At 42.0% G+C, this 27,837-nt stretch overlaps 2 protein-coding genes across 5 annotated transcripts in view; one reads left to right on the forward strand and one right to left on the reverse strand.

The window, feature by feature from the left end:
• Window positions 1–20,355, reverse strand: part of LOC136435224 (membrane-associated guanylate kinase, WW and PDZ domain-containing protein 2-like) — an 86,043-nt gene extending 65,688 nt beyond the window's left edge. The window contains exon 1 of one of the 3 annotated variants that reach the window (XM_066428523.1): window positions 19,436–20,355. In XM_066428523.1, coding sequence (XP_066284620.1) covers window positions 19,436–19,763 — 328 coding nt within the window. In that variant the 5' untranslated portion in view covers window positions 19,764–20,355. Of the gene's footprint in view, window positions 1–4,412; window positions 4,530–5,791; window positions 5,915–19,435 lie in introns of those variants that run through there. The other 2 variants (XM_066428526.1, XM_066428527.1) reach the window with 2 other exon arrangements.
• A 1,098-nt stretch (window positions 20,356–21,453) lies between these two features.
• LOC136435226 (ankyrin repeat and SOCS box protein 8-like) lies at window positions 21,454–27,397 on the forward strand. Of its 2 annotated transcripts, none has more exons than XM_066428530.1 (5): window positions 21,454–21,722; window positions 22,379–22,513; window positions 23,028–23,168; window positions 23,891–24,127; window positions 24,455–27,397. In XM_066428530.1, the coding sequence occupies exons 2-5, from the start codon at window positions 22,399–22,401 to the stop codon at window positions 25,183–25,185; spliced, it is 1,224 nt and encodes a 407-aa protein (XP_066284627.1). In that variant the 5' UTR covers window positions 21,454–21,722; window positions 22,379–22,398; the 3' UTR covers window positions 25,186–27,397. The 2 variants fall into 2 exon arrangements, with proteins under 2 accessions (XP_066284627.1, XP_066284628.1); XM_066428531.1 differs by lacking the exon at window positions 21,454–21,722 and adding an exon at window positions 21,761–21,932.
• The last annotated feature ends 440 nt before the right edge of the window (window positions 27,398–27,837 follow it).

Below are 27,837 nucleotides of genomic sequence, written 5' to 3' on the forward strand. Positions count from 1 at the left end.
ATCCAGCTAGGTGGCCAGGGCTTTCAGGGTGTCCGACATTCCGGCAGCCCAGTTTCCCACGCCTTGGACGCTATCAAGAAAAACAGACGCTGTCAATTTTACCAGGATGCAGTTGACACACAGACAGATACAATGCTGGACCTACTTCTATACTTACTCTGCTTTGTCAGATGAAAACAAATGAATCTAATCTGAAACACTAGTCCAGGACAGCCGTATATCAACATTGTGTCTACCATAACATGGCTGGGATGATAATGAGACACCATAAACAGGGCCCACAGCTCCCATTTGCTTTCTGGTTATAATTATACCATGTAAATAAACCTGACCAGGGAGGAAGGGTCTGAAGGGGTGACTGACAGTGCTGAGGATGGCCAGCATGACAGTTTCAGTAACTTGAGAGGAAATAGGTCAGAACCTGTTGATTACAAGTAGCAGTCTGTAAACAAAGTATGGCTTCAAATGTAGCTACCAGACATAGACACACATACACAAACACCAAAACATTTGTGAACTGCTACCTGTAGCTGATTGTGCCCCCTGGTGGAGCCACCTTAAGTGGCCGTTAGGAGTATGATCCCAACATTACTTCATATCAAATGTATACCAACAGGATCACCACTGTACAATATGTAAGAAGCCATTTTGTCATGATCACAATCAGAGCACAGGCTTACATTTTGATATATAAGTTATAACACTGTCACATGCAATAGTACATATATATCTAGTCTGTATAACCAAACTCCAGCTGTCCGGGGATTTCTGTCCCCTCCCCGCGCTATGCGGTTACAGGGCAGCAAGCCGTTACAGGAGCTTCATTGAGTTCAGGCTAATATATATCCATGTATATATATCCATGTACTGTAAGTCTACTTAGATCCGCGGGGCCTAAAATCCGCGGTTTCGGGCAAATGGAGAATCCGCGGTGGTTCTAAATTCGCGCTGGGCGATGAGTAGAAAAAAATAACTGAATACTGCCATCAGAAAATGTTTGGTTAATTTTTAAAAATCAAAAATGTTACGAAGGTCGCCACAAAACTGCTTCAAAATCGTCAGAAAATGCGGTCCACGCCGAAACTGTGACGGGGAATTCCCGCCTTGTGATCACGTGAAATCTTGCAGTCAACCAATCAGAGCAAAGTTTTTCTGACTCAAACCAATCAGCGCTTAGAACAGGCGGTAAACAAGAGTAAACAAAGATGGCGGCCCAGCCCGGCCCTTGCCGCTAGCGCGCTGTATTTTGAAGTAAAATCACGGCGTAAACACGACTCATCTACCCTACCTAAGCAGAATTTCCACGGGAAGAAAATTAAAGGGATAGATTCTCCAGCGAATACGACCACAAATGGCGGCGAATGGCGGCAAATCACAGCGTAGGGACTCAAATGCTCGGGCGAAAATCTTTTTTTTCTTTACGTATTTTTGCTGGCTTTCTTGAAAAACAGGTTTTTAATGAGATCAACATATGTCAAAGGCACCGATATCGATGGTTTGCAAGCATAACAATAGCAAGAAACAAAAGAGCGTGATTGTACGCCGGTAAACGGCGTCCCCACGCCCGTAACAACAATGCAAAGCCAAAATTGTGGCGTGTATCTCCATAGTTATTTTCTGATTTCTCGGTAAATTACTCTGTGTGTAGCGGTCGGGAGTAGCGACGCCGCTCGGCCAAACTCCTGCGAATCATATGTAATATCTCTTGTTAACTCGTATGTACTGTGTAAAAGCTTGTCATGTTTTACACAATCGCGTGCATTGTTTATGTGTCGCTTTTCCCTGAAGTCGAGCTCACTCGTATATGTGGGGAGGGGGGCAAAAGTACGATAAACATATCCGCGGGGAAATTGATTCGCGGCGCAGAGGTCGCCGCGGATCCCGCGGATCTAATTATACCGCGGATCTAAGTAGACTTACAGTATGTTTAGGCACTAAAACGGTCTAACAGCTTTAAATCTGCAAGACTTTCAAGAGTACATTTAGCATATATACTCAAGCTACAAACACATGTTTGAAGATGCTATATATAAGATTAGACAAATATATAAAATGTATGCAATGGCACAACAATATAGTATCTGTGACCTACATGTACACAAAACTGCAGCTGTGTAAAACTGGTAACAGATATCATGAGTAGCAGCCAAACCGTTAATGCTGGACAATTCCTGTTTACTGCTAGACTTCCGCTCAACCACACCTTCTATTGTATGAAGACTCATGTTCCCTTTCAAATATAGCAGATACAAGTTACCTGTACAAGCAGTCACAACATTTTACACCCAACTCAACTGTATGCAATGACTCACCTACAGAGGGGTGGAATTCTTAATGAAAAGTTCCTGATATTCTAGAGCTTACTGAGCTACCTAAAAATGAAAGGGCGCAAACCTTTTCACCTAGCAGAGGGGCAACCGTTACAAAGGAAACAGTTCCGGGGCAAAAGGTCACTAACCCCAGCCCTGACAAGTCTCCCAGGGGAAGATAACATCCCTGGGTAACCATAATTTGAAAGTTAATGACTGACAGAGTCCAGTTAGTACAGGATAGCAAGCTACACGAACAGGGGCAAACTGTACACCTTACAGTATTGGCATTTCAGATGTAGAAAAAGTGAGAGTGCTCACTGTTCACACCGAAAACCAATCCTCTCACCTGTTTGCACAATTAGCGCTATTTACATTAAACAGGCAGGCGACAGGTAATTCCTTACTCCTGTTACATTGTTTGGTCCCACGAGGTTCAGCTGTGGTCACATTTAACAGACTGGGAAGGTACAGACTGCAGGAACTGCACGGAACAGTTCAGTAACAACAACAGAACTGTCAACAGTGAGCATGTTTGTATACGCCAGGTCTGTGGTACACAATGGTACAAAACCATGGACAGCCCTGCCTGAACCTCACTTCTCCCTCGGTGGTATTTTTAGAACCACACCAGACAATGCCAATCGTAAACAAAATGTTCTTCACTACATTGTGTTTCAATATTTTGGTTCCTTCAAAAACTGATATCTTCTAGTGTAGAATTTACCAACCTTTTGCCAGGAAACAATACATTATTGAAGTTATGATCTACTCAACGTGCATGCCAGTCACATTATAAGCAACATGCTGTTTAGACTACAGCCAATCCCCACTTTCCTATGTACTATAACAAATCCTTGCTGGTATAGAAACATTCCATGTTATCCTAGTAAACATTGCAAGGAGATTGCTGTTAGCTCACTCACTCAATAGAACAACAGACTTACATGTGGAACCAGCAGGTTCATGTCTGTCTCCAGGCAGGTCCCACCAACTGTGTGTGCCCCACCTGTCTCACACACCTGTCTCACACAATAGGATCTCATTATCCGCAAGGTAGCCTGCTTATGTATGCATGCGAATCAATGGATGATATTTCAATCAAGTGTGCTGCTTTTCAATTATCTCCATGAAGAAAAATAAGCACTTTCTATTCATCTGTTATCTGCAGGCACTGTGACATCTATATGTATGGCTATGAATCATGCATGCTACACAAAACATTTATAACTTCGGTGCATATGAATATGATGAATGGACATGAGGCGGAAGTATGACTATCCTAGTGCAAGCCAAGAAATACAACCAATTCCCAATTAATTTTTGCTCTTGATCCTACATAGACCCATCATACCCCTTCATCAGGCAACAGTAACCATCCCTATTTCCTGGTAAGCAAAGTTTTTAAATCACACTAACTAGCTGGTTATAGATCATCATTAGCTTGATCAAGATAGTTTAGGTTTGACATCTCTATCTGTATACACAGCAACTTTGCAGTAATCTAACCTAACATCTTTCACAGTCTGTCTTTTCTTCTGGAAAACATGTCCAGGAATTCTAAGTAATGTTTCCCTTGGCCTTCAGTACTACATTATGGCCACATGGTATGTCTGACAAGGAAATGACTTTGGTACAACCCCCAGACTCTTGAGCGATAAGATAGCACATGCGCTAACAGCCAAACGACATGGATTAACTTGGCAAGTTTTACAAGCATGGACCGCACATTCAGCCTTGTCTATCAGGCTTTCAGGCCAAGAGGTGCTTTTGCACGATAACTTGCAGCTGTGCAAAAGACAAGATGAAATGTCTTCACGGATAACAACTTTGTACAGCTGCAGTTCTGTGTATCGTACAGGACCTGAGCCATGACACTGCCCACCACTCACTGCATAGCCTCCTATTGTTACACAAATACAGGCAAGCCAACGGTACGCTATACACACAAGCTGAGTCATGCAACCTTTCATCCTACAGATACATAATAAACAACACTGCCAATGTCTTCAAAAATGTCCTAACATTTGCAAATTTCTTACGGATTGTCCTTAGTCTACAAAACAATGACCACACCATACGTCCCAAATCTACCAAACCTACCTTTCCATTGTTCAGGTGTTGAATAAATATGATCACGTCCACTGCCCAGATCGGGTTGCCTGGTGGTGGAGAGGGTATGATAGGGGATTTTGAAAATACCATTTCAGCCTTACAGGTTTCTGAAAGTCCTCATTTCCAGACTTAGGTACAGTGTTCATCAAGTATTTAATGGCTACGTAGTCCTTCATACAAGTTTGACTTTGGACTACGCCCTTTATTGCAATGTATAAACGTATCCCTATGAGTCACTGAAATAACTTTGTCTTTGTTCTACCCAAGACAACTTACATGTGCAAATAACAACGAACCATAAGAAAACAATGAACCATCCAAAAGAATGTGGAAATGACACTTGATATATGGCACACCTTGTTAGAACAGGATATAAACAATGTAAAACATTCCTTCAAAGTATCTCTGAACACCCCAAAGGGCTGGAAAAATATATGTTATTTCATCGAACTACAAATAACACAATGGCACTGGCATGGAAATCCAGGGACTTCATACCATGAAAGACATTTCCTTACTATAATAAATAACAGAAATTCTTGTTATTGTAGTGTGTAATGCATGATGTATAAAGTTTAGATACAAAGAGCAAATTCCATTCTAACTGCTGTCCTAACACTTGCTATTTGCTCTTGTACTTGTTATAGGGTACATACATGTATCTAACCTAGGAGCCTTATCACCACATACAGTGCTACTTCAAGCCAATTCAACAATCCTACAATTAAAAGGGGTGTCACCTGTGCGTTAACTGTCTCCACACCTTTGTTAATCTGTGTTCCTTTGTGTATCACAGGTAAACTGTTTTAATGTGTCAAGCTTCACACAGTGTCCAGATGGGTCATTGATGGTGACTAAGTACTGCTAAACACACTGTCATTAAACATGTCCCATGGGTGGACCAAAGTTTACACTGCTGTTTTCACAAATTCTCTCAACAAATTTTTTACATCAAACCAATGATTTTATTGAACTTGTTTACATAACAGTAATACATGTATACAATTGTTTAGTACTTTATTTAGAGTACTAATGTTTATCCTAATTAGACCTAGTATTTTTGTACCAATCAAATGACCTGTGCAAGGTGCATTATGGTCAACCATAAGAAGGAACTCTTACAACGAACCTACAACGAAAGGTTAATCTACAATGTAAAAACCTAAATGATGATGATGATGATTATGTTCGTCCCAAACAACTCATATCTCAGGCTCTAATAGGCCTTATAATTATATAGATCTATTACCTTACTTAACATTTATATGACATGGAAACTATAACCCTTCTGGTCTGTGTAATAGTAAAAACCATAAAGAAAGGCGTTACAACAAGAGTAACAAAGTGAGAAAGAAAGTAAACCATACCTTAATTATTGTAGATATTCATAGAGTGAAGAAATCGCAGTTTCCCTCATGGCGAACGTTACAGCGTCCTGTCCTTGCCTACATACCTTGCCTCTGCTCTACCATACACGTCTCTTTCCTGACAACCTTTCAGAATGCTGAAGTACAGAATACAAAGTCCAGACAAACGCTGTTTGACGCGTGGGCCAGTCAGCGGCATTGTTGTACTGAACTAATGACCCTGGTTTCCCTTGGAGAAGGGCTCTGAGGAACAATGACTGGTCCAGCCTTTTCTTCTCATAACCTGGCCAATTTTCAGCACAAAAGGCTTCAGTTGTGAAGATGATAACAGTCATGTAATGTACAATGTGCGCATCTTCCAGGCTTCCTTGCACAAGAGTGGTGGTTCATGTCCAACCTTGACAAAAAACTGCAGCTTTGCCAATATCACATTATCAGACATACTATATGCACAGGTATGACTAAAGATAGAACTAATCGTAAAATTGAGCCTTATATATCCCTATCCCTTGAACACATACCAATAAATAGCCCAGCTGCTATTGTATGTCATACTTAAAGTAAGTAGAATGGCTCAAGGTAGAGTGAACTGACGCATTAATCTGAAACAACATCTGCCTCTTCCCCCATAAAAGTACTTTACGTAGGGTAAAATTGATTTTATCCCTGGTGCGTGTACCTAGTGTATTTCTTAGCCACTTTTAAATTTTAGTTGAGAGTATGAAACATTGGAAGGTCTTTTTGAAAATAGTCACATGGAATCGTTATAATCGTATCGTGTAACAAACTTGTATCTCTATTTATATTTATAGGTGTGACTTGATGTAAGAGTGAAATAGGATTGTGACATTTTGGTAACACATGAACAATGGGCTCAGCCCCACCCCCCTCATGATGCACATTGCAGCCATTTGTCAATATGGACAGCACCAAAAGCATGATAGCTAGGCAGTTGCAGTACAACCCATAATCAACAGGTGTCTCTGCTATCCATAAGTCACAGATCCACCAGGCTTGATTGAAAAGCATAAAGCGTGAAGGCTTAATTTGGCTTCATTTTCTTCCCCATTTGTCATCTGCTGAAGGATAAAAAATCAATCCGGGAGGTGACCCGTACGACCACATAAGCAATTCACTCGGAAGTGATGCGCCTGGGAAAGGGTGATGCAAAGGTTATCTGAATCTGTCATAGTTACACCTGAGTCCTAAACGTGTCATTATCTACACCTGGTGTATACCAAACCTGCATTTCAGCATACCTGTCGGACACCTAAGGTGAGAAAGAGATGATTCCTCTAGTTCATCAGTCCATTAAATCAGCACTTGACTGCAAGCCATTAACGACACATGGCGGAAGGGGGAAAATAAATCATACATGAAAGAGTGCAAGGCAAACGAGATGAGATTAAAAAAACACCCAGTGGTATTGACAATCTACTTCTGCTCCTATGATGACACTGTACGGGAATCGTTACAATCATTGCCACCTGTACGGGAATCGTTACAATCATTGCCAAATGTACGTCACTGAAATACTTTGTCAATTACTCAGGAAGATGGATAAGAATGCGACAAATCCTACCCTGTGGAATAGACAATGCAATTATATCAGATCCTCTCCACTCGGGCTGCAGTGCTATCCACACTGTATGGGGCGTTCAAGTAAAATCCTGTGGTATCGTCAAACAGCCTAAGGCAAGAAGGAGGCATCTGCAGACAGCCAAGATTATCAAGTACAGATGACAGGGAGAGGCAATACAAGACAGCCGGGATGCTCACGTTCCTTCCAAGGTCCGAGACACTGCTCGACTGCTGTGGAGCGCACGTCCGATTCGCCCGGCCCCTTCTGCACCATCAGGCAAGATGGTACCGCATGATGTAAAATTGATGCACCATTACGAGGTGCTGGAGTCCAAGTACCCGCGCTGTGATCGTGTTTGGAGAAGTTGAATAACCAGAAGTTATTGGGAGGGGACGGCTGCCTCAGTAATGTCACATTATAATGTCCACAAATTGAATATCCTCCACAAAATGTGTTGAGGGTTCGTAAGTAGAAAGTGGTTTTAAGGCTGCCAAGAAGCAGTTCCCAGGTGCATTCTGTTCCTTGAATTATTATACTGCTTTGGTGGGGGATGCCCTTGCGTAGACATAACAGTTTTATGAGGTTCTATCCCTATAGTCATCAATCATTATGGATATCGTGGTAGAGTCAATTCTACATTACCGAGAGGGTGTTTGTTGCCTTTTGTTCTAACATTTACAAAACCTTTGTAACAATCTATGTGAGATAAGTAACTGTTAAGAACAATTTCCGACATTTATTTGGTGTTCTAAATATTTTCTGCTGTGTTCCAACAGGTTAAACAAATTTCCAACATTGAACACATTATTTGTATTAGTTTCTAGACTGTTGCAACATAGATTGATTATTTGTTTGAACATGTTCCAACATTCTACAAATATGATATAACTGGGTCAGTGGGCTGGGAACAGGGCAATTCACACATCTCTTCAAAGTATAGGGGATTAGGCCTAGGTGCCATGCATAGACACCTAAAGACAAAAGAGTTGCCAGTGTCCAGACGTGAAATCTAAAAATATACAGAGGCAGACAATAGAGCCTGATTAGCAACTACTTTTATGGGGGCAATAACCCAAATCTACCATTTTGAGAATGATGCAAAATGTTGAAACATGTTCCAACAGTAGAACAATCACACAGATGTTTGAAAACTGTTCTAAATAAAGAGATATTTGTGCAAATACTTTCATAATATTTCCAAAAATATATAGATGAGTTCAAACATGTTCAAACTTTCATTTCTAATTGTTTGAACGGTCTGGAATTATTTTGACTGAAATAGTCTTTTCTCTAAAATTGTTCAAACTTATTAGCAATATCATCTGAAAACCCTCTCGGTGACATGGAATTGACTCTAACATACAATATACCAAAATTTTTATTTTGAAGCATTTTTTTGAGACACGGATCAACGGCACTATGCTCTAAATTTCTTTTTGGAAATGACAAAATTGTTTGCTGCTGTTCTAATCTTCCGACTGAGCTGGTAATCTGCACCTTACACAAACATTCACTTGCCATAAAATGAACAAAAACGTCTCCTGTGAGCCCTCAGGCAGTGTTGAGTACGGAGAGTACACACGTAAATCACCACATCTTCTACAGCTTGGAAACTGATCTCTAAAAGCATACTATCTGATGTTGAGAAATGTCTCGGGCACTGCTTAGTTGTGAATCATAGCAATATGCCATGGAAGGAAGGTAAGTTCAAAGTCACTGCTGGCAGGAATTTACGACAGTAGTTATCAATCTACCGTGGCGACTGCTACCCTGTTAATATGAAGCTATAAAACTGTGTAACTTTCAGCAGTATTTCTATGACTGGTAATAAAAGCTGTCTCTTCCCTCAAGACTGGGTTATAAATTGCATAACTGATCAGAAGTGATAGTAGAAAATGTTTCAGGCAGTTAAATAATATGGCTGTGTTTTATCCAATAAGGACATGAATAAAAATATAAAATATTCTTTGAGGTCACAACTTACAAATTAACAAAATTACAGATACAGGAATGACTGATGGACAATTAGATCTTAATCAATCTTGCTCCATATAGATGGCTAGACAGCCCAACAAATATTTCTATCTTTACTTCACATCTTGCCCCTTACTAAGTCTTTGTTTCTTCTCTGAACAACATCAACCAAGGCCCTTCAAACCAGCTTGTTAAAAGAAATGCATAATTTTGTCTCTATCAAATGCACTCTTTGAAGTCTTTCTCCTGTAATTCACGGTGCACAATACAGGATACAGAAAAAAATAAATCATATGTTATTTAATTTCATCTACCTGCAATACCAGGCCAGCTTTGTCAATCCCTGACCTCCAGGAACAGATGAAAGGGTGTGAATGACAGATATAACTGCTAATAAAATGCTTTCGGTTGGCAAAAAATTACTGCTAGCATCACTCTTCCACTTCATCAAAGGAAACGACCCTGACAGAAGTCTGGCAAAGCCTCCTCACACAAACACCTCGTCACACCTGCACTGAAATATTCATACCTGATGATATAAAAAGTCTTTCCTGACACATGATGAAGTTTCTTCTCTGATCTACCATGGGTGGTACTCTCCATCTTGTCTTTATCCTGACTTTGAAGTTACTTTCCAAACACCCGTGACTCTGGCAGTTCCTTATGACGCCATCAATCGTAGGTTCAGCACCAAGGAAAGCTCACAGTGCTGCAACACTCCATAATCCACTAGGAGGGTGCCTAACACTTACAAATGGTTATACTTACAGAGAGACCTGCGGGGAAACTTTATTTCCATATACTGGCAGCAAGGGAGATCTGGAGATAGACTGAACGTTTATAGCAACATTCAAGGCCGTAAAAGATGTGATGCTGCAGCAACATACATAGTCTTCATTGTCTGATCTGAATAGAAACAAGGCCGTTTTTCTTGTAGGTTATCTTCAAAAAAAGTAAAGATAACTGGGAAGGATGACAATGCAGCAGAAACAAAAAATGGCATATCATCTAAATCATCAGACTAATATTTAGACTTTATTTAGGTCTTTTCTGTCTTGCCAATTGCCAAGTGTCTTCTTCCTATTCATGGCCTATTTCCAGTTGACCCTTATACTTATGCTGGACATCGGTATCGCCAGTGTCATCACTTTTATCACTGTCTTAATACAGACATCTATCTTCTTCAAAGGTTGAGGGATCCAGTCAATCTCTCAGGATTTTATATGACATAACAGCAGGCTGGAAACATACTTTAGAGAGATGGTACGTTTCAGATAAGATCAAAGAAGTACCTTACTTTCTGGCAACACCAAAGGACACTGTTTACAGGTCTCCCACTGGTACTATCAGTACTCCACATCTCTTCTCTGTGTCTCCGAGCAGGTAACCAGCTCTATCTCACAGGAAAGGATTCTCGCAGACAAAAACCTGTTTTCAGCTTGCAGAGATGAAACCAAAGATACCAGTAGCTCCCTTTTGCCCTGGGGGTAAAGTTGTTGGACTGCACAACAAGTTGCTAACTGCTTGTGATCGTGTTGCCGCCTATTTTTTTTTGGCAGCAGAGGCACCTAGAAATGGGCAACATTTCCTTCAAGTTCTGTAATCTTTTATTTAAGTCGTCGAAACATCAAACGAATTCAGCTTCACAGGGGAGCAAAGCCATTGAGAGTCTTTTTCCACCAAACTGGAGCATGCTTAGATCAAAGATAAGATGCCCCGAAGTGAAGTCAAATGCAAGAATACTGAAAGTGCCATTAAATCTACATTTGCAGAGAGTACTTCCATCCAAATGGTGTTCGATTGACACCAACATCAAGGACAAGTCTGTTGGGGTAATTCTCACATCAATGCTTCCTTTGATCTTGTACATCGTTGCTGTTTATTCAGGAAGCTCCAGTATTGTGGTCAAAGCAGCTTAGCTCTTACCTGAGCAGACATGCTTTCGTCTCAAGGAAGTGCCATGTGTTCTACTGGATCCTGTTGCATTTATTCACTATCAAACCAACACACTGATAGACATACATCAAATGGAGCAGGCTTCTAATGCACAAGGCTGTTTGTGGCTGTTTATGCAGGAAGAAGTTCCAGGGCCCAGTATTATTGCCAAAGCTGCTCTTGCCCACACAGACTGTTTGGGACTGAAGGAAATGTCCTGTGTTCGAACAAGTAGTTTAAACATGTAGATATCAGCTCCGCATGGTTTGAGGCTCTGCTTATGCCCAGGCCAGTTGCTGACAAAACGATACACTTACAGCAGTAGCACCAATGCACATATTGTACAATGGTGGCACAGAATAATGCATATTTCAACTGTGATGAATGCGATGGTACATGCACACAAACAAAAAGATGCAGAGATTTTATCCTAGATTCCAACTATCATCAGTACAGGGTTGTCTCTGAAATTTGCTTGTTGGGACGCACCGTGTCTGTCCAAAAACCTGACCTTCATGACACGAAATTGATGAAAATGCATTTTTATAAGCTTAAAATGACAGACTTAGTGATGAAAATTAACAACATTTGCTCCCAAACAATGAGTGGAATGAGAAAAAATTTAAAGCATTAGCATATCCTCCAAATGAAAAAGGACTATAGCAATATCATTCCGTTTGTTTCTAGAAGGGCAATAAAAGTACTTGAACGTATCTAAGACAGCATGTCTTCCTTGATTTCCAGTAGTTCAGATACCACTTGCTGTAGTAAAGTATTAAAGTAAGGAGTTATCTTGAAAGCAAATCAGCATGTAACAGTGGGTGATCCAATTATCAACTCAGTGGGAAGGTGGTTGCACTCCATGATAACAACCGCAATCCTGTTTTATGCTCTTTATTGGCAGGTATACCCATAAATTCATGTTGCACTGTAGCATTCAGTGTGTAGCGTTCCGTCTTCTCTTATCTAAGCTTCCAGAGAATCAGCGTGTCGTCTTCCTGCGTTGATGAAGACACTGTACATTGCAGTACAGCCATGCGTGCTGAAGTCTGCTCCAAACCAGGAACATTATGATCAGTGCAGCGAAAAAGACTAGCCTCCACCAGGCCTTCCTAAGGGTTATGAATAATTGGCCAGGACAGCTCTAGCCTTTGATAAGGGTAACATTTCCCCTTGGACATTCACAGGCAAATGATACCCTATGGGGCCAAATTTCCCTGCCAAATCATTCTCTCTTTTGGCTAAATCTTACTAGTTTTCAGCCAGTGTAGTAAGTCTAGCGAGGACTAGCCAAGGACGTCCTTACTGCGGCGAATCATCCACACATAAATAAAAGGCAAAGCCCTACAGTTTGAATGTCAGTGGTTCCCGACTGGTTGAGTGAGATGATTATTGAATTGAACCGGGCATCTAAGCAGCATATCTTCATCAGTAAGTAATAAGAACATACGGAACTCTTCATCCCCAAGGGATAACATAAGCTCTTTCACCTTTCTCTGTAAAGGGTATAGAAACCACCACAAGAGCTGACATTAAACACAAGTACTTTTATAATCATGAGCAATAGCACCTATAGGTGTATTTAGGATGAAGGGGATTAAAGTGGCTTTTTTTATAGGAAAAGAAAATGCATTGATGCCCTTTCTATTTTTACCCGTCAGCCCATGCAGTTTAGTGTATCATCTACATCTCTGTTTTCATTTTTTTTTAGATACAGCACTATACAGGAAGAAATATTAACCATTTGGACTACTGCAGTACAAGTGGTTTATTTGTTGAACATGTGTTTGAATTTTCAAGACAGAAGGGGAGTTATTATAATGAAGCCACAAGTTTATCAATAAATTTGTCAAAATCTTGATATCAAATATTGTGTACAATTTGCTACTTTTAGACTTGAAGAGAAAAAAAGTACCAATCTGTCTGCCAACAGGTTGGTCATCAACTGAGTCAACTGATCCGTCAAGCTTGCTCAGAACCATTCTGACTATGACCCCGTTCACACTCATTTTTTTCAATCGCGATTGAAGTATAATCGCGATTGAATCGATCCGATCGCGATTGATTTTTTCAGTGTGAACGCTCCCAATCGCGATTGGAACGATCCAAAACGATCCAATCGCGATTGGATTGTAACTACCTCCGGAGGTAGTTTGATTGGATTAATCGCGATTGGATCCAATCCAATCCTATCAAATTTTGAGTGTGAACACAACTACGATTCATTCCATCGCGATCGGCGGAGATTTCGGCTGGTTCCGGGGGTGGGAGGTCATACATGCGGGTATGTGGGGTCATGGTTCGCATCGCGCGGGAAAACAAACCCAATCCGCACGTCAGATCGCTCTTTTACAACAACAACAACTTTTCATCGTCAACAATGCCCAAGAAGAAGGATAAAACTCCGTCAGCAACTTCAGCTGGTGGCAGATGGCGCGATGAGGAGACCAGGGTACATTTACCGCACCAAGTGACAATGTCTAGCGGAAAAATAGACACAAAACAAGGACAACAAGGACAACAACAACATTTACCAGATGATCGCCGATAGCATGCTTCAATCGTGCTTCAATCGCGATCGGATCACGGCGTACTTTAATCCACTTGGCGAAAAGCAGTGTGAACGCAAAAGTTTCTTTGCGTTCAATCGCGATCGGATCGAACAATCGCGATTATACTTCAATCGCGATTGATAAAAATGAGTGTGAACGGGGTCTATGCCTCTCCACTTGTTCCTATCCTCATAGATCTATAAACCACAAAATGAAATTGGTCTGGCCCTAAATTCAAACCCCAGATTGTTCCCACAAATGACCCCCAGGGAGAATGGCATCCCATCCTGCCGACAGCATCAATAGGACCTGCTGCATTTGGGGCGCAGATGAAAAATCAATATGGACGCTCACTCACAGCAAATGTACCTGTATCAGGCATGGCAGCGCAAATCAGCACCAGATAGGAAACGCAATGACGGAGAATGGTGCTCCTCATAATAGCAAATTTGCCCTTCTGTCAGTTATTATATATTTCACATTTCCTGCAGGAACAGATGGCTGAGGAGCCCCTGCTTTGTGAACAAGTACCGTGGAAATTACAGGAACAAATGAGTAACAGTCTGGACATCTGGGAACAAATGCTCAACTGGTACAAGACAGCCAGTATTCAGGAAAAATCTGAGTTTTTAATTCCTACTGATATCTGGCTCTTTACTTGCTCTTTCACCATCGAACGACTGCCTCCAGTTTTTAACAATCTAAATCTTTCTTGATGATAATCATTCTGTATCAGATCTTACGAATTCAGCATAAAGCTTTGCAACTGATTCATATTGACAATGTCTTACCTGCTCAAGTGGACATGAAAGTGTGCAAATAAGCTCCAGTCCTGCTTGGTAACTGCATGCAGCAGCCATGGATAGATGTATGGCACCTGCTGGCTGGATGTATACATACAGCTTCAGAGCCTTCTGATGAAAATAAAAGGCTGGCGCACAGGGAAAGTGTGTGGAGAAAACTACCCTTCAGTGCAAATGGTTTGGCTACCTTTCTGGGAATTATGCATGACATTTGCGGCCGTTAGTTGCAGTTATCAATCAAAACCTAGGGGTGAATATTGGCTTTTCTGCTGCCAGTGTCATTGTATGGATACAGCCTAGAGCGTAATGCTCCAGGATATAGCAGGATTCAATATGCCTGGATTATGTTGTACCCTCAGCATTCAGTAATGTGTATCTGAATGACCTACATTATTCGCCCTGAGAATTGATACAGGACACCATGTTCTAATATCCTGGAGTTTGCTGAAGGCATGTGCTGGTCTCATGGCCTGCCTTCTTGGCTTAGCTAAAAAATCTTTTTTTTACACAGGGGAGATAGCAGGTGCACTGTAGGCTACACAAGGCCTTATCTTCCTCACAGCATAGGCTGCCCCTGTGTTCCATACTTTTATCTTTCTATGAGAATACTAAAAGCAATGTTTGGTGATCATAGTAGTGGTGAACATGCCATGGTATACGTTATCTGGCATGATTGAGAGTTGTTTTACAGCAGGGGCAATTAACTTTACTGCCCTGTTTGCCCTTCTGTGCTATCTCCTGAACCATCTTGACAACAATCATTTCAAAAAGGATTGTACAGGCAGAGAAGGCAAGAGAGCATGCAAGCACAGTTTGTTTGCATTGAACCAACTCTGACATTTAATGTCAAGTCAATTAACAAGACATCAATCAGGACTATTTCTCAAGTCTCCACCATGTAGGCACAACTGGTTACTTATAAGGGTTAGAAGGCCACTGATTCTTGGTCATTAACTGATAAGAGGGAGATTATATACAATCCTGGGTGCAGATGAACATGGACAGGTGCCAGAAGTCAGCTCAGCAGTGTTCCTCCCTTTCTCCCCATGTACCAACAGTCCAACACATCTGTCTGTGCTCTCTTGTTGCTGAGCAGGGAATACTGTCTATCAAGTATCATCAAGTCTTCATTAATTTCCAAGTAGCAAAATTGTAATGTTTCTCAAGCTCCCAGTTGCATGGAGCAACAGGCCTTTTGGAACCGGGAGCTTGAGAAACATTACGATTTTCCCTTTCTATATCTGCTTGGAGATTAAGTATTCATATCCATAGGCCTACTACATGTACCTGTAGAATACACGCTGGATTATAGTGGGATGTGTGATTCTCCACTTTCATAGTCTGTGTCACAGTGGCTTTTACATGTTTAGTTTCACCATTAGTAATGTGCTTATCCATGTATGTGCACATGTGTTTTCCTGTTAGACTAACCCCTTTCAGGGGCTGCAGCTGTTGCCAAGGTAACACAAAGTTCACACCCTAATTAGGGCGGGACAACCTGAGTGGGATTGACTTTCTCCAATGGAAGTGACCTTGGTGAGTGTTAATTAGAACAGCTGGGTTCCACCACAAGGGACGGAATGACCTCAGGCAATATGCAGGCAAGGCTCCGTATAAATGCTCCACTGATAGTTGCTGATCAACCGAACACCGAGGATTCAGCAACAGTTAGGAAACAAATTCCTCTAATTCCAGACTAGCAACGTAGTTTATTACACTTCAAAATCCTGTTAGAGCACTTTTTAGGTCATATCCAGGCACGGTTAGAATTGATTCATACAATTTGGCTTGCATGACTGGTTCTGGGTGATACATCACGCCATTAGTGTGCTGAGAATTAACTTGTAACACTTGCCTACACTCATAAACGTCTTTCAACTATAATTCACAAGAACTGAATGCTGAAATGGAGATTGCAACAACAGTAGTATTTCTTGTTGTAATCATTATGTACAAAAATACAGGTTATGCATAGGACAGACCGTTAGACCATGAGATGACATTGACAAGAAGATGTTGAATATCAAATCATCCTAAAAAGGACTTTCACTTTGGTTAGCTTCCGGTGCAAACTGCACAAAACACTTTTATATGTAACATGGACAATACAACAAAGGACAGGCAAAAGCAGAGAATGATTGTGAAGTAGTGAAACAAAGTCTGCAATGGGTCAAAAACAGAGACCCTTACACCTTTCACAACCTGGCTACTCTTGAGCTCAGCCAATTAAACAGAAATGACCAGACAAAACCCTTGGAATTTCTTTTATAATGTATCAGATCTACAAGTTCTCCTTTTGACTTCTTCATCTTTTCCACACCCTCTAACCACCTACTGGGGGTTGCTAGATATAGAGGGTATGGAAAATACTACTCCTGATGCTAAAAGAAAAATAGGTTGCCCATACATGTTTATTTGGAAATGAACAGAATGATACAATGTATGAAAATATGTACTGGAGGTTGAAATTGGTTTCCACTCCAACTCTGTAAATAGTACGATATCACTATTAGATACATATAGATAGACCTTAGCTGCAGTAGTGATGTTTACACCTAGATCCAGTGTTGGGCAAAGACCATGACAGTAAGGCTGACCGCATGATCAAGGACATACCACACTGTTGACATGAACATAGCCAGACAAACACATTGTACACAGACTGACCCACATTCTGACACCAGTAATGGCCGCATGTAACCAGGCTGACAGCAGTATAATACACCTCCGACAATGACACTGAATCAGTATGACGGGCAAAAGATGAACGACTCTGAAACCAATTCCTTCCCACCAGAGCTGCAGACAACCGAAAAAGCTGGCTTTGATTTTACCTGCCATTTCAATCAACAAGTGGATGTTGTGCATATTTCTTGAGACATAACAGAAATTTTGCTGCCAAGTGCTCTTCTATGTTGACATATTTCCCCGACACTACAATACTCACCAGCTAAAACATGGCTGTGGGAGAAGTGAAAGGTTAAACTCAGCTGCATATTTCACAGTCACACCACGCTGGGAAAGCATTTCAATGGAAATCACAGACCTAACTAGCAGCTAACGACAAAACGTCTAATTTGTCAGTTAAAGCTCGCACCCTTGCATCAGTAACAATGATTGATCCCTTCATTCATCCCACAGAATGAATTCTTGCCAATAATGGCATCACTGATGGAACCTTTTACAGGTCGGAGGAAACTGGAATAGCACAAGCCAGATTCCTATCAGGTTGCCAATCAAAACAATGCAGTGGAACACCTGGTTCCCATTGCCTTGTCTTACACTGCCAAATCTCAACCTACGCCATTGTTGTCCCAGAAAGATAGGCATCTCCAACCCAACCACATGTCAAGGACTGCCATTTAAAACCAACTACTATCTACTAGTACATGTACAGTACTGTATATAGTTTTCAGAGACCTCAACTTTGAGGAACTGTGATATTTCTTCCTTCCAATGTTACATGCTGGCTTATAGTTATACAAAGCAAGGTAAAAGCCCAGTAATGAGTCTGGTTATCAGGAAATGTTGGGGAAATCCCCCGGGGTATGTATGTTCAGGTATGATGCACCTTGGGCCATTCCTACACAGTATGTGAACCATTACATGAGGACACAGTGAACTTTTTTGGCAACATCCCAACAACCTGCCATAACACTAATGAATCATAACAGTCCATTAAACTGGCACTATTTGTCAGAAAGGGACTATGATTAATCATGTGTCACCTTTTCCACTACTTATTAGAACAAGGATTTGAGAGAATAGTATTTCAAGCATGCAATATGCCTTGAGGCAACTTTATGAGAATGTCTTTTTATCGAGAAATCTTTACCAATTTTATATCAAGTCCTATACCAATAAAACTGGTAGTGGTAGTAATGAAGTTTCCCAAGAGGTACCTTTTGAGGATTTGCTATTCTGTCAGTACCCAATTGCACTGACAGTCAGTTCGTGATAACAGATAAGCACAAAGAAAGACGACTTTTGAAAGACAGTATTTGAAACATTTCATTTGTTTTCTACAAAACCTGCATTCTTTTCAGCTTGCACCATGCAACTTGTTGATACTTTTTTCTGCAATCTCAGCCATTTTTCTGCATGTTACAGGTTGCAGTGAGTAATTCAAACCCTGGAAGAGTTACTTAAGCATCACATTTCGTATATTTTGGCACCGATATCATTTTCGTTGACACCTGCAGCACCGTATATGGACTAGAAGTTGAAGTGCAACCAAGTGTAGTGCTCCAACATGTGGCCAGACTGGCCGTGATGAGACAGGGCCTGACATTGGCCTCCAAACCTACAGGCAGGGTCAGTCTGAAGGTGTGTGGAGGCCCTGGATGGCTTCCACAGCAAATTCTTGTGCAAGTATTACCATAAGAACAGGCTGGGTTTAGCTCTATACCCTCCCCTACTGGGAAGACAGGAATCTGAGTGGGCGACCTCCAGTACCTCTGTAATCAGCAGCTATTGAAATCTCTGTCAAGTTCAAACCAAAGCTGGCCCTATCTGTGCAGGGGTGGCATGCCTGTGTGTAGATAGCGGCCCGACAATTTGGAGTGGTTGTGAAGAGCTGGTGGGCACGGGTGGCCCTCTCTATTCCCACCCTAGGCAAATAACACTTGCCTGCTAACGACACCACCTCGCACACAGGCCGTGTGTGCTCTATGCGAGCCCACCAAACAGGCATATCCGATACTATTCTCGGCAGACACGTCCGTGTGTTGTGCCCAACAGACCGGTGAAGGGTTTGTTGTGGCTGGACTTACGTTAATGTACAACACAACAGGCTCACCTGGTTTGACAGTTTTCAGAGACACCGGGTCCTTGCTGTCCTTGATCAGCTCCTGGACATCTTTCAGGGTAAACCCCGCCACCCTTGTGCCATCTACTTCCAGGATTATGTCGTCTGAGTGGAGCTTTCCCGCCCTGTAGACGATTTTGTCGTGTTTGGCCTCCCCAATGAAGGTGAAGAGTGCATTCTCGGCCCCTCCCTTTATTGTGAAGTTGAAGCTGCCGTCCTCTGTTCGGGACACGAGGGTGTCCCGTACGCGTTGGTACCAGTGTTTACCTCCCTTCTGCTTCTCCCGCCCGCCCGAACCGGGACGTTTGTTCCTGTTCATCTCGTCGGAGTTACCCTACATTGAAGGCGAAGGACAACAACAACAAACTGCGTCGCAAACGAAGCGGAAAATCTGTAGGGAAAAGGGACGGGAAGCGGGACGCCTCCGGGGTCACCTCTTTTCTGTGGAGGTCAGTCACTCGCGAGTAGGAGTTGTTCAAAACAAACCTTAGCAGACGGTTTTCTGCGACTCGAACAAGGGAAATGGAACTATTTGCTTGTTCCCGTCCTCCAAGGACGCTCAAAGTACAATCGATGATCTAAACAAACAGGCAGAACAGGAAAATCTTCTCAAATTCACGAGGATAAAGAAGTTTTACGGTCTCTTGCAACTCTTTTGAAAATCCTCTTGAACACTCGATACGAACGGTCGACGAGGGGCGTCTCTCACACCACCAGACTCGGGAAAAACGCCAACAATGTACTCCCTGGGATGATGGCGACCCAAGCAAATTCCTCCAGCATCATCGGAGTGCAATGCGAACTTCTAATGAAGGGAATTCCAGTCTAAACCCTTCCTCGGGCGAGCAAAATAACTGTTGATCGGCAGATCGGCAGCCCAAGCTTTCAGCCACTTAACTAGTACGCATGCATGTAACGACTCACGGCTGTCGTATTTTACGCATTTACGACAATAGTCGTAAATCGGCACGCCCGTAGTCACGACGTCAAGCGGATTTAGTAGTTACTGCAATTAAGAAGTGGCTACTATCACTAAGTAAAGAGATGATCCTGTCAGCAGTAGAAAAAGTTGTACTGCTGACAGTGCACATTTTTTTACTGCTGACAGGACCATCCTGTCAATAGCCTCAGGCCTAGAATCAAGTATTTGCGCTTTAGTGGCAAATAAAGACTCTCGGAAGGAGACAACCGGCTAACATTAGCTTTAGGCAATAAAGTTTGGCTTCATTTGGACTTTCATGGCCCATGTGTACTTAATTTGAACTTGAACCACTAGCGGGTTGAAACTGAAATTTGAACATGAACCACTAGTGGGTCAAAACTGAACCACTAGCGGGTCAAAACTGAACCACTGTACTAGTGGGTCAAAACTGAACCACTCGCGGATCAAAACTGAACCACTGGTGGGTCAAAACTGAACCACTAGTGCGTCAAAACTGAACCACTAGTGGGTCAAAACTGAACCACTAGCGGGTCAAAACTGAATCACTAGCGGGTCAAAATTGAACCACTAGTGGGTCAAAACTGAACCAATAGCGGGTCAAAACTGAACCACTAGTGCGTCAAAACTGAACCACTAGCGCTAGCGGGTCAAAACTGAACCACTACTGGGTCAAAATTGAACCACTAGTGCGTCAAAACGGAACCACTAGCGGGTCAAAACTGAACCACAGCGGGTCAAAACTGAACCACTAGTGGGTCAAAACTGAACCACTAGTGCGTCAAAACGTCTTCATTGTCAGCCTTATTCGACTATTATAATCCTCTGGACGAAGGTACTAGTTAGTAATTGATTCTGGCAAGGTGGTCTTCAGGTCACGTTTACGGGGCAGGGGTGTCATCATGCGGACACTGTCAGAACTGCAAGCGCTGGTGAAGCATTACTACAGGATATCAAAGCAATATCGCCATTATGAGAAGGAACCAACTGAAAGGTTTTCCTATTCATAAAGTAGTGCCAATATTCCTATCATTCTTCTTGGGTAAAGCACAAAGTTGACGTTATGTACATTTTATAGCTTGAGACGTTCGCGTGCCTTTCACATACATCATACAGTATATAGGCGTCGTCTGAGTGCTCGGGTTCATAGTTAGGGTCACTGAGTGGTTCGACTTGTTTCTCAGAGACTGCACACAAAATGGCACCCACTGGGCGATTTTTAACCCAATGATTACAACACTTTTACCATCTTATATGTCCAGGGAAGGATTACGGCTTGATAAGTCACCACAGTAGTTTGTGGATTTGCCGGTGTATAGCATACTGCATCATACTACGGTAGGTCACTCTAAAGATCGTTTCGCAAACTGTTCAAGGAGGGGAGAGTGACACTAAGTCCGCAGTGCACGTTCATGTCATGTAGCTACTATCGAGAACAAAGATTAGAGCATGTAAGTCTATCGTCTATGTCTGTAAACCACTGAACATCTGATACAATGCGCCATTATGAGTCAACTCGAAGACGAAATGACCCAGAAAACAAGCAAGGTGAGCAATGACAACGGAACAAATTATCGCAACATTATTTAGCTATATAACGTTATGTATATATCTATATATATACATTTGCATATAAAAGATACTAAAGCTACAAAAATGATCGCCGAATAGGTTGACGGACATTCATCCGGGTTAATTGCCTGTAGCACAAAAATTTAAATGAATGTAAACATTTTGTTGTGCATGTAAATTTTCAACCACCACCTACTACATGTACATGTACGACTCAGGTCATGGGGGTCGCGTTCGGGTGACGTCACGCGGCGGATGAAGCACAGACGACATCGCCCATCCTGCTTTCGTCACACCACAAACGACCCCAGTTCAGTCTTTTTACACTTTATTGTCGCCCGGCTCATCAAAGTCCCTCGTGATCACTATTGTGCTTCACAAAGATAGGAATCAACTGTGTGTGTCCTTTTCCTGTAATCTAGTGACCAGCTGAAGTTGACTGATGGAGAACGAAGAAGTCGATAAGGACTCCCGGCCAGTGAAGGAATACTTCGTAGCCGCCGTCAGGACCGGGAACGGGGTCGTGATGGAAGAGCTTCTGAGCAATGGGATGTCTGGTAGGGCAAATTTTCTATTTTATTGCATTGATATGATAGAGTATTGAATTTGAAACGTTGTCTTTGTGTGTCACACTCCATGTAGGTATAGATGTCAATATATACTGTGCGATGACTGGTGTTGATATATATTATTAATTTTCGAAAACCTTGACAGACACCTGGCTGTCTGTCTGTTGTAAGGTGAAAGTGATTCAGTGCTATAATAAAGCAATGAGAGACTGCGTCTTTACATTTGTGAAGTTGACGAGGTCATGGCAGTAAATGGGGACTAGGCAACACTGTAAGCAGCTCACGTTTTTGTGATAAAGTATTGATGGGGACAGATGCTATTGTCCTTGAGCAAGAGCTAAATACAAGTAGTAAATAAACCACACGCCTCCAGATATCCAGGAGAACCCACAATGTCCTTGTTGTTTCTTATAATTACTGCAATGAGAAGCCAATTTCTTAACAGCAAGTCAGGTTATATTATTTCTTTACAGTAAGTCATGTTGTTTCCCATTTGGTTCAGTTTTAGACATGGGGGAAATCGACGGGATGTGCTGTGAGGAACACCTGACGATCTCCGGACACAGTGAAGCTCTGGAAGTCGTCCTGAAACATTCTCCTGTTAAAACGTGGATCAGCGAGTACCACCAGATACTGAAGAAACGTGAGTTGCATGTCGTTCCCGATCCCACACGGTGTCTAATACAATTATTTCTCCAACTGTTTTCTGTGATTTTAAAAGTGAAGATAGTTGGTCTGTAAATGTGCAAACATGTATTCATCTAACTTGTGTGCAACAATAGTCCCATTAGTACATACATACATAAATACGTACATACGGGGAAATGGAAATCAGATATTATTTCATGATCACTGTATAGATGTAGATGTTAGTTAGGTTTGTGTTAAACGACCTGTATCTAGCCCCTCGGGGCACGAACATACAATAAAGGTCTTCAATCATCATCATTAATCAGTTGTAGACATGGCAGTTTGTCTAGTTTGTCTTTGACAGCAACCATATAAGTGTCTTACAGACAGCACAATATATATATACTAGACGAGGAAACTGATACACCTAACCACAAGCACAGGCTTTTTGTCCCTGTAATCAGATTAAACGAAATGTGCAATGTTTACTGAAAAAGCCTGTAACTGTATAACGTTAGTTTGTGTCTAGTCAAAAGATGAACATGACTGTATCGTAACTAAACATGAGGTAAGTGTTTGAACCAAACTTGTGAGCACTGGTTTTTTGTTCACAGATATTAAAATTGACTTGATACTTTTAGATTTAAATAGCATGCGACTTTTCTGTGTATCCTTTTCTGTGCAACATTTTTGTGGAAATGCCGTTAATTTCGGTTGAAATGCCGCTTTCTCCAGACAATTCGCGGGAATACTTGATCTGGCAGAAGAAGAACAGCTGCCGCCCGGAGATGACGACCATGAACCACGAACTGGCCAACAGGAAGGCCGCCATGTTTGCTGCCATTCGGTACAACCAGCCGGCCTGCCTCGATCTCATCCTCACACACGGGGTGGACTTCCGAGCCAGGGACTTCGTCATCAACAAAGGGGTGCAGCAGCACATGGCCACCGTGCACCTGGCAGCGGCACTGGGTAAGGGCTGGAGCTGCCTTTCAACTAGCCCGAGTGTCATCCTGTTTCAGGTAGAGCCTGGAACTGAAACAGGATGACACTCAGGCTAACTTTCAACGTAGTTAATGCTATGACACAATATAAGAATCGAAACAAGTTGACAGATTGAGACACACCTTACCATATTATACAAGTTAGATACAAATGTACTAGCTTCCTTTATTGCTTCGAATCACTTCGAATCATTCCAGCAGTATTAAGTTATCGCTGCATTTTCTTGTTATGCCGTTGATGGTGCAAATATATATTTGAAAATATATATGTTCATTCCATGAATTTTTTACACAGGTATGTCGGACTGTATCGACGTCCTGATGCGACACGAGACGAGAGCCTATGCGGACAAGTCCAACCGGGTGTCTGGGATGCGGTTCTACAGAAAAACACGTGACATGAACGGCAAGAGCTGCTGGAAAACACCGATGATCTTCGCAGCAGAGTACGGGCACCACGAGACCATATCCCGACTGAAGAAACACAACATCAGCATAGACGGGACTAACAAGTACAACCATTTGAGCTCTTGCATTAGGTTTGGAGCTGTTGACACCATATTTGTCTTATGTCAACATGGCGCTACATGCTACTCAAAACCCACTGATCAGTTCACCCCCGAAGGTCCCCTGCACCACGCCATCAAGACAGGGAATATCCGTATAGTCGACGTCATGCTCAGAACGCTGGGAACGGTGGACTTCAGGCCGATGATTACCGACAAGACGGACGCGCAGGTGGCAGAGTTGCTGAGGAAAATGTCGTCTGCACCGAGAACACTGAGTCATCTCTGTCGGCACGTGATCAGAGGAATGCTGGGAGAAAAGAGATGCTACTTTGGGGTGGAGCTGTTACCACTCCCCAATAGACTGAAGAGTTTCGTCAGATTAGTAGAGAGTAGTATAGTAGGGGGAGAACGTAGCGCATTTTGGGAGGCGCCATCGGGAGGTGCAGGTCAGGGGTCACCAGGCATGGAAGCCACCTTCGAATTCCTACAACATGCCCTTGCACATTCAATTTGGTAGACATATGGATATGATTATTTTAGTGTTTGACGTATAGACATAATGTGTGTTTTATGGTCATTAAAGTATATAAGTATACAGTAAATAAGAAGGGACTTGTAATTTTATCATGTATGTATTTGTCCCTCCTCCAACGGCCATAGTCAATGAAGGCATTGTGTCGTCAGTGGTAGTGGGTATATGTCATATCTAATCATCACGGCAGTAGTGTTGAGTGTGTATCTTTCATGTGTGCATATTTCCTCCTCCTCCTCCATAAGCCATGCCTCCCTTCCTCCCTCCTCCAACTCCTATAGTCAATGAAGGTATTGTACCAGTGGGTAGTGTGTAACGTAACATGACCTATTTACGTGCAGAACCTATTTACGGCCTGTTTGGCTCATGTCCACATGTCGCGGTGTATTATGCCAAAGCCTGTTCTCATGAGCAATAAAGAACATCATAAGTATGATCCTTAGCCATCTCTTTAATTTTTGCATAGCAAAACATAATCGCCATGCGTTTACCACGTGCACGCCACGTGCCGCGCATGTGGGGGAAATTTACAGATAAACATTGTTTTTTTTTCCATCGCGTTAAGCAAGTGGCCGGACAGACGTAGTGATTTTACTATCATTTGTCTGCAGACTACTTTGGACAATTACTGTGCATTTTTTCTGATCTATGTTCTTCAAGCATAGCGCTAGAAGGGAAAATATTCAGAAGTGGACAATAATAGGTTACCCTAGCACAATTCTTCATCATGTACCTCAGTATGAATACATGCTCGCACGGCGTTAAACAGGCGGAGAAAAACTTACAGACTATGCATTTTCTTTTTAGAAGAGCTGATATTTCTGCCCATGGGTTTGAAATTTGGCTCTGTCCGCGCGGTTGTAAGATAAATACGTTTTGAATAAATCGGACGTAAATTGGTGATGTTACGTTATATGTTATATCTAGTGTATATCGTTAGTGGTGTGTATATGTCTTTCATGTGTGTATATGTCCTCCTCCGTCCTTTTTTTTATTGATAGAACACAAGTAACGCATTCAAACTCCCGGACACGAAAACACATTCTCAGAATTTTTTATTCGCCTTATGTCGGTCAAGATAACATGGCAACAATTAAAGCTATCTTTATTGTACTATCAATGTTTCTTTGACAAGATGAGTTCATGTCATATCAGTACAGTACAAGGTATCCATGATCCCTCTGTAGACTTTGTTCTGAGACCCACTTTTTCTCGTACATGATGGTGGTACTATTATAGGGCAGCCAAGCGAATTCTACTAGATAGAACGTTCTGCCAAATCGCCTGGTCTCCTTGATGACTTGCTGAGGAACTTCTCCTTCATTGTGAGGTTGTAGGATGGTCCAGTCCCGGTAAAGCGTCCACTCTTCTTCGCCCTCCATATCGCCTTCATTGGCATCTTCTTCTTCTTCATCCTCCTCTCCCTCTTCACAACTTGTCACAGATCCGTCCAGTTCAGAATCGGTTTCTTCTGAATCATCTTCTGTTTTCTTCTTCATCATCCTCCGATGTGATTGACTCAATCTCTTCGTCGTCGTCCTCCTCCTCTCCATCCGATGAGCTGAGTATTTCCATATCGGACTCAAATGACATATTGGAGTCGTCATCAAAAATATCTGGATCCAAGGAAGTCTCTGTTTCTAGGCCCATGACGCGGTCCTTTTGTTCCACCTCTTGACTCCTCCGCGTGCTGCTCTCGCTGATGGCGCCGCAAGTTGTCCATGCGAGTGAATTTTCTAGCACAGTCGTTACATACGTGTGGCATATGTTCGCTGGTCTCTGAGAAAATGATTTCGTTTTCTACCCGACAGCTGTATTTATACCTCACATAATGGCCCGCTTATGTTTACCGTATGTGCAGTATTCGCATACTGGATATAGACACAAGTACACATTTTCAGCCCGTTTGATAAAAAAAGGCAGAATTCCCACTGAGAAATGTAAATATCGTAATATTCCAAGCATTCGATGATATAAGAATGGACATTGTTGTCTAATAAAGGGCATGTTTAACCAATTTATCTGTTTCAAGAAAAAATGGCTGTTGAACTCAGTTGAGCAACATTCCTAATGAAAGTCAGGTTATAGATTACTATCATTTCGTTCGAGTACTTTCACAGTCATATCGCATTAGGTCTAGCCCTTGTTACACATCTGAGAGTATAAGTAATAAATTTGAGTGTGGTTGTTCTTGCTATTTAAATTGTGTATTCACTGAGATATCACATCATTACGTTTTCGACGGGCTCAATGTTTCATAGTAGCTTGAAGTTACTTAGGAACCCATTCATTTATTGTCCTGGTATTGATTTTGAATTTATTGCGGCAAATTGAATACATCCTATAATGACCTCCATTTCAAACATCAGAAGCTCTGAAATGGTAGGTTACAGTTTTATGGCCTTTACTACTGTTTATAACTCTTCAACCAAACTAGCATCATGGACTACTGTCTGGATCCGAACACAGAATAACTAGATTTGTTATAACTAATGACATGAGTCAGCCAGACGGCACAGTATTGGCCGTGTTAAGAACAGGGACGATAGACTAGTTATCATATTGACATTTTTTCTATTGACACGGTGCTATTGAAGAGATTCTTTGTTAGGTTTCGCATGATGGTTGATCAATGGG

Source organism: Branchiostoma lanceolatum, chromosome 5, assembly GCF_035083965.1.
Source record: "Branchiostoma lanceolatum isolate klBraLanc5 chromosome 5, klBraLanc5.hap2, whole genome shotgun sequence".
Classification (NCBI taxonomy): domain Eukaryota; kingdom Metazoa; phylum Chordata; class Leptocardii; order Amphioxiformes; family Branchiostomatidae; genus Branchiostoma; species Branchiostoma lanceolatum.